The 8,315-nt window shown below is 43.4% G+C and overlaps 1 protein-coding gene across 1 annotated transcript; it reads right to left on the reverse strand.

The window, feature by feature from the left end:
- Window positions 1-7,010: 7,010 nt before the first annotated feature.
- LOC130867416 (60S ribosomal protein L15-like) lies at window positions 7,011-7,672 on the reverse strand. Its single transcript, XM_057759413.1, has one exon. The coding sequence runs from the start codon at window positions 7,638-7,640 to the stop codon at window positions 7,026-7,028; it is 615 nt and encodes a 204-aa protein (XP_057615396.1). The 5' UTR covers window positions 7,641-7,672; the 3' UTR covers window positions 7,011-7,025.
- Between the last annotated feature and the right edge of the window lie 643 nt (window positions 7,673-8,315).

Genomic DNA, 8,315 nt, shown 5'->3' on the forward strand with positions numbered 1-8,315 from the left:
ACGATTATAAGAGCCAGAAGACTAGGGCATCTTCTTCAAGATAGAATCTTCTTTAAAAGCAAAAGGGACATGAAGTGGGGAACGGAGGGATGAAGGGTAGATCTCAGAGGCATTAGAGGGAGGAGCTGGAGGTTCGTGTAATCAAGATACTTTGTATAAAATTCTCAAAGAATAACAATATATTATTATGTTATTTTAAAATAAAAAAATTCCTGCACCTCAGAAAATTGGTAATAGATTTACCTCAAGATCCAGCTATATCACTCTTGGGCAAATACCTAAAGCATGCTTAATCGTACCACAAGGACACTTATTCAAGTAGCTTTATTTGTAATAGCCAGAGCACAGAAACAGCCTAGATGTCCCTCAACCAAAGAATTGATAAAGAAATAGTGGCACATTTACACAATGGAGTACTACTCAGTTGTTAAAAACAATGACATCAGGAAACCTGAAGGCAAATTGATGGAACTAGAAAAGATCATCCTGAGTAAGGTAACTCAGACCCAGAAAGACAAATATGGTATGTACTCACTCATAAGTGGATATTAGACATAACATAAAGGATAACCAGGCATCCACAGACCCAGAGAGGCTATGAAACAAGGAGTGCTCGAGGGGTACACTTAGATCTCCCTGGGAAGGGGAAATAGAAGAGTTCACCTGGGTAGACTGGGGGTGGGTGGGGATGGGAACATGAGGGATCAGGTTGGGGCTGGATGAAGAGGGAGTACTGAAAGAGATGACTGGAAAAGGGGTGGCATTTTAGGGTCAAGTAGAAACCTGGTGCAAGGAAAACTCCCAGGAATCTACAAGAATGACCCCAGGTAAGACTCCTGGCAATAGTAGGTACACAGCCTGAACTGGGAATCTCCTTTGACCAGACAACACTTTCAGTGGAGGAACTGGGATACCAACACAGCCACATAACCTTTGTCTTACAATCTCTCCTGTCTATGGGATATGATGGGGTAAGAGTGACACAGAGATTGTGGGAGTGGCCAACTAATGACTGGTCCAGTCTCAGACCCATGCCACAAGAGTCAGCCCACACCTGACACTGCCTAGAGTGCCAGGAACAGAGACTGTATGTCCCAGAGACCTAGGATAGAACCAAACACGATTGGCAAAAAATTCTATGTAATGATGCCTAATATTCTGCTATATTCAGATTGGTGCCTAGCCCAATTGTCATCAGAGAGGCTTCATCTTGCAAGTGATGGAAACAAATACAGACCCACAGCCAAAACACTCAAAGTTTAGCAACCCCTGACTCCCTGGGACAAATGCCACAGAAATAGGTAAGTTGAAGAAGCTAAGAGAAGCTGGGCATGGTGGTGCGGGAGAATTGTCTGTATTCTGTCATTCATGTTATAAATAAACGCTGATTGGCCAAGCAGGAAATATAGGCAGAAAAACCAGACAGGAAGTAGAAATGATATAATGAGAACAGGAGAATTCTGGGAAGGAGGAAGTTGATTCCTCCCATTCCTGGCCAGATCATCGAAGCAGCAGGATGTGATCTGCCCCACTGAAAAAGGTACTGAGCCACATCGCTAACATAGATCAGAAAAATGGGTTAATCAAGATGTGAGAGTCAGCCAGTGAGAGGCTAGAGCTAATGGGCCAATCAGCTTATGACTTATAGAGATATATGTGTGATTTTCTTTGGAGCTAAATAGCTGGGGGTACTGGGTGGGACAGAAAACCCAAACAAGCAGGCCCCCCGCTAAACCCCAACAAACAAACAGGACCCCCTCATGTTACAGCATGGTATGTCAGATCTGTAATGCTATCATTTGGAAGGCTAGAGTTTGAGACCATCCTGAGCTACGTGGCAACTTCCAGATCAACATGGGATATGGAGAGATACCCTGTCATAATAAATAAAAGAACCCAAAAGGGGGACAGGAATTTGGAGAGAAGAAACAGTTATCCTGGCAGCAATGTAACCCTCAGAAACTGCATCATGTCATGCCAGGCATGTGTCAGCATAGCCAAGGTGTTAGGAAAGAGGGAATGAGGCTGCTGAGGAGAAGCTGACTGGAAGATGGATTAAACCACATAGCTGAGAAAGCAAGAGGGATTACAGTGAATCAGCAGCTACCACACTCAGGCCATAACTGCCTCTCCTCGAATTATGGGATCATTTGTGTCTCTGGTACTGGGGCCAACAGTTTTAGCCCTTCCCTTCGGCAGATTCCTGTGTACATAGCATCACTGAAGCACATAACGTGTTAGACATCACAGACAGGCAAAGCCTCCTCTGACCAAGAATCTTTTTTCTGCCACAGTCTTCACACCCTCCCACCTTCCACCTTCAAGTATCCCAAATAGCAATCTGCCTTCACCAACAGTGCTTTCTCCCACCATTCCTTCCTGTACTCCTGATTTTCGTGCCCCTTATATCCCCATTTGGCCTTACCTTGCAAGATACCACACAAATACAGCTTTATCCAAGCCTAGGGACCACTAACTGAACACATGAGGTGAAGATCATAAGCAGGGGCTAGAGACATGGCTTAGAGGGTAAAGATGCTTGCCACCAAACCTAAATCAAAGACTTGAGTTCAATCCCCAGGACTTGCATTGCTAGAGATCTGACTCCTGACACGTTGCTCTCTGATGTCGAGACATGTACCATAGCATACATATATCCCTTGTAAGTAAATAAATAATAAATAAAGCTGTGAGCTCCCCTAAATGGACTTCAGAAGCTATGAGTCAAAATAAACATGCTCCCCCATTACACTAGGTATAGGCACAGCAATATTGGGACAGTCCAGGCAAGAAGTGATGGTGACTCAAAGCTGATGCCTGGAAGTAGAGATAGTAAAAATGTAGAACATAAAAGGTTTTTGGATAAATTAAATATGGGGTACAGAAAAATAGGACACATGGCTAATAACTGCAAATATTTTGGCCTGAGAAAACGGACAGTTAGAGCTTCCTATACTGTTATATGAAACAGAGCCCACATGGCACACAGGGATCCAGAATTCTAAATTGCACATGTTAAGTTTAAGGCAAGCATGTAGAAACGTTGATTAGCAGGTAGGAGCCTGAAGTCTAGAGAAGAGTTTAAAGCTAGGCATATAAATATTACACACAATAACTGATGGCAATCTAATACTGGATTGAGTGATGGTACAATAAAGAAATTCAAGACAGAGCTTTAAAGTTTAAAATAGCTCCATGTTACAATTGAGGAAGATGTTACAGAATTAGCCAAGAAGATCAAAAAGAACTATCTGGCAAGACAGTAAGAAACCCGGAGGGTTCAACATCATGGAAATTGTAAAGAAAGCATTTGAAGAAGGGCATGATTAACTGGGTTAAATAACAATGATAAACCAAGTGAAAATGAGCCTTGAGACTTCATTCTGAATTCGGCAGTGAAGGGACAATCATAACCCTGATGAAAATGCTTTTGGCAGAGTCAGGGGGACAGAATTATCCTGTGAGCCATATGTTTTTGTTTCACTTTTTAAAAATTATTCTAGGTAAGATATTGCAAATCAAAACTCTTGAGCTGCTAGTATTTATAATTTCCTTAAAATAACTCGAGCTCAGAAGAAAGCAAGAAATAAATAAAAGATTGTCAAAACACCATCTCTTCTTGAAGTCTTTCCTTGCTGCTAGAGGCAGAACATTTGTCCCTGCATAGATTTGCTAATAGTGTCAAGAAGGTTACCCTATCTCCCAGCACTTGGGAGGCAGAGGCAGGCGGATCTCTGTGAGTTCGAGCCCAGCCTGGTCTACAAGAGCTAGTTCCAGGACAGGCTCCAAAACCACAGAGAAACCCTGTCTCGAAAAAACAAAAAAAAAAAGAAGGTTACCCTATCTTTAATCATTTTACATACTTACACACTTCATCCTATGAGTATTGTCAGGGTCAGAAACATATTTTGGAGATCTTGTTTTTGTTTTTTAATAACAGATGAGGCCCTCGAAAGCAGTACTGGTACTGTGACAGGACAAGACAGTGCAGATTCTTTCATCTTGTATTCTTGCTGAGGCTATTCCAGGTTTAACTAGAATCTGGTCTCCTTGATGGAGAATCCCATGGAAAACTATCCAGCTCTCCTCTAGGAACCAAAGGTCAGGATGTGCAGCTAACTTATCTTAGCTTCTGTCAAACCCCATTTGTATGGAATCCCCTCCAGCTAACCACTAGGTTCTGATAAAACTTCTTGTTTCCAAGAGCTTACTTCTGTGAAGCCTCTGGAGTTGCCTTTGAAAATCCTGTGTTTCTCCTATACTACTGGTAGGAGTGCAAACTTTTACAGCCACTTTGGAAATCAACATGGCAGTTTCTCAGAAAATTGGGAATTGATCTACCCCAAGACCCAACTATACTATTCTTGGGCATTTACCCAAAGGATCCTCCATCCTACCACAATGACACTTGCTCAACTATGTTCATAGCAACTTTATTCATAATAACCAGAAACTGGAAACAACCTAGATGTCCCTCAACCAAAGAATGGGTAAAGAAAATGTGGTACATTTACAAAATGGAGTATTTCTCAGATGTTAAAAACAGTGACACCAGGAAATCTTAATGCAAATGAATGGAAATTGAAAAAAAATCATCCCGAGTGAGGTAACCCAGATCCAGAAAGACAGACATGGTGTACACTCACTTCTAAGTAGATACTAGTTGTAAAGTAGAACAGAATCATACTACGGCCCACAGACCAAGAGAGACTTAAGTGAGGGATGCAAGGATGTTTCTGGAAAGGCAAAATGGGGGTCTGGATAGGTAGAGTTGGGAATTGGAGGGATCAAGTGCAGGGGGAGTAAATACTGAGAGAAACAACTGGAACTGGGGGGGTCGTTTCTGGGGTGAGGTGGAATCTATGAGAGTAACCCTAACAAACTCTCCTGGTAATGCAGGACATAGAGCCTGAAACCAGCCATCTTCTGTAACCAGGCAAGTAGAGGGATTGGGACACTAATCCAGCCACAAAACCTTAGACCTACAGTTTGTCCTGCCTGCAGAGTGCTCTGGGGCTGGAGCCAAGCAGAATCCTCATCAAAGAGACCAGAGAGACTTCATCCAGCAACTGATGGGAATAGATGCAGAATCCCACAGCCACATATTAGACAGAGGTGAGCCCTGAAGATGAAGCGGAAGGGATCCGAGGAACCAGAGGGGTTAGGGACACCACCCACAGAATCAGCTGACCAGGACTCATAGGGGCTCACAGAGGCCAGGGAACCTCTAGGGGTTGTTCCAGATCCTTTACATATAGCTTATGGCAGAATAGCTTGGTGTTCTTGTAGGGCTCCTAACAATGGGAGCTGGAGGGGGACAGGGCTTCTGATTCTTTCACCTGCTTGTGGAACCCATTTTCTCCTTTTGGGGTGTCTCATCTAGTCTTAATGTGATGGTATGTGCCTGGTCTTATAGTAGCATATTATGGCATACATGCTTGGTTGATGTCCCTGGGAGGCCTGCTCTTTTCTGAGGGGAGGAAGGCTGGAACTGAGGGGGAGGAAAAGTGGAGAGGATAGCCTAGGGGGAGAGGAGGGAAAGGAAACTGAAGTAGAGATGTAACATATGAGAAATAAATAAAAAAGAAAATATAAAACTTAAATAAAATTAAGTAATGCATAAAAATAAATAAACCAATCCTGTGTTCTGGATACTCGGGGCTACATCGAGTTTCTGGAACACTTGGGTGTGGTCCCAGCTGACTGGGATAAAGACTTTCAGTTGGCTATAAACTGTGTCAAACTGTTCATTTCTGGTGGGCTACCCTAAACAGTACAAAGAGAAAGAACCACACAAGACTTCTACTGGATCCATTCACTTAATAAATGAACCTCGGTTTCATGTCCAGAATTTCTAGACAGCCATCCCTGTACTTAGCTTATCATATTATAGTCATCTATTGGTGTGCTTATGTTTGATAGTAGACTTCTTAATTTATAAAAATAAGGGCAATAGGATCTGTCACAGATTCAACAAAAATCTGTTAAGTTAATAGAACAAAAGTTGTGGCTTATTTTCAGGTGATTGATATTATCACCTTGATATATATATATATTGCGTGAGTGTGTGTGTGTGTGTGTGTAAACAGAGACTGCACTTTGCTTCCCCAGATGCCCAGACCTGAAACTGTGTGGTTAATGACTTAGGCATATTTCTAACTAGCTCTTATATCTTAAATTAACCCATTTCTAGTAATGTATGTATTGCCACAAAGCTGTGGCTTACTGGTAAGGTTTTGGCATCTGTCTCCTTAAGCAGCTACATGGCATCTCCCCTGATTCTGCCTTATTTCTCCCTGCATTCAGCTTAGTTTTCCCTGCCTAGTTCTATTCTGCTCTGCCATAAGCCAAAGCAGTTTTTTTATTAACCAATGGTAATAAAAACATAGTCACAGCATATAGAAGGGAATCCCACATCATATATTACACACACACACACACACACACACACACACACACACATATATATATATAATATGTATGTATGTGTGTATATATCAGCCATGTTTAGGGCTAATATATCTGAAATTGTGGTTGCCTATTAGCATTGATTTTATTTTTCTGTTTTGTTTCAAATATTTTTATTAATTACATCTTTTCATTTATTTTAAATCCCATTTGCAGTTCCTTCCCCTCCTCTCTTTCCATTCCCTCCCCCAACCTCCCCTCTATCCCCCCAATCCACTTCTCTTCTGTTTTTGTTCAGAAAGGGGCAGGCCTTTCATGGGTGTGAACAAAGCATGGCACATCAAGTTGAAGTAGGACTAAGTTCCTCCCATTGTATTAACACTGGGCAAGACAGTTCAGCATGAGGAATAGGTTCCCCACAAATAGAGCAAGCTACACAACTGTCACAGATATGCACAAAGGGCTAACTAACTATGGTGCCTATTAACATACCAAAGAGCATCCTGGCTACCAGGCTCACTCAGTACCTATGGCTCGTCTTTGCTCTTCTTTTTCTTTTTTTTTTTTGACGGTCCTCCATTGTTTATTGGGTATGAATTGTACAAACATTACGTGTATTAGCGGTAACGGTGGAGCTGCAGAGTGTCGCCCCTTCTCCAGGCTGCACTGCGAGAGCCACCAATAGTGTGGTGGAACTTGTGGCCCTTTCCAAGGCCACGGCTCTTGCGGCCTGCAGATGTCAGCCCACGCATCTCTCTGTGCTTATGGACCGGTTTGGTGATCCATTGGGTGTCAGGGTTTCTTCTGATAGCTTTATGGAATGGATCGATAAGGATAACCTCAAAAAATTTGTATGTGGAATCTTCACCAACCCAGTAAGAATTCAGGACTCTCAGAGCCCCACAGTGGCGTCCAGCTCTCTCCTCAGCAACAGACTGGAGGCTTCGGGCAAACTTTAGCTGGTTCACACCATGATGGACAGGCTTGCCGTAGGTCGCACCTTTGGGCACCGGGCGTTTGCGGCCACCACGGCGGACGCGAATCCTGTATATGACGTAACCTTGCTTGGCCTTGTAGCCCAGCCTCCGCGCTTTGTCGGGCCGGGTGGGGCGGGGAGCCCGGTGCAGCGCGGACAGCTGGCGGTACTGCCAGCAGCGGACCCTCAGCAGGAAGCGCATCACGTCCGACTGCTTCTTCCGCCACAGCTCCTGGATGTACTTGTACGCACCCATCTTGGCTCACCTGATGGCCGTCGCCAGAGGAAAGGAAGTCTTTGCTCTTCTTAAACCTGCTCAGTACCCTCCCTAAACCTCTCCAGCCCAGGGGTTTGGCTTCCCTTCCCATCAGGTTCTCTTTCCTATATAATCCTGTCATTTTCATAATGCACGTTCCTGGTTCTTTCCTCTCTAAGTCCTCTGCTCTTGGCCCTTGGTCCCCATCTCTCCTCTCTTCCTCTCTTGCTCTCCTCATCCCCTCTCATCTCAAGACCCAGTTCAGTCTACTGGCCATGTTTAGCTTCTTTCTTCCTTGCTTGCTTGCTTTCTCCTTCTCCTTTTTATTCTTCTTTTGCTGTGCATGGGGATTATTTGTATATGTATAAATTAGAGGTTTGAGTCAGATGTCTTCCTCAATGAATTTTCCAACTTATTTTTAAATGTTAACTCCTCTGTGTATCTTTGAGGATTCCATACATGTGCATAATGCATTTTGATCACATCTACCCACCTCAAAGGAGAGGCCACAATCCTGAAGAAAATGGATCATCTTTTCTTCAGGAGCCACCAACTGCCAATGCCTCTCAGACAGTGATAGAGCCTTATGAACCCTTCCTTCATCTATGTCTCCAGTTCATTTTTGAAGACAGGGACTCTCACTGAACTTAGAGGTCAATTAGCTAGACTGTCTTA

Source organism: Chionomys nivalis, chromosome X (genome assembly GCF_950005125.1).
Source record: "Chionomys nivalis chromosome X, mChiNiv1.1, whole genome shotgun sequence".
In the NCBI taxonomy this organism is placed as follows: Eukaryota; Metazoa; Chordata; class Mammalia; order Rodentia; family Cricetidae; genus Chionomys; species Chionomys nivalis.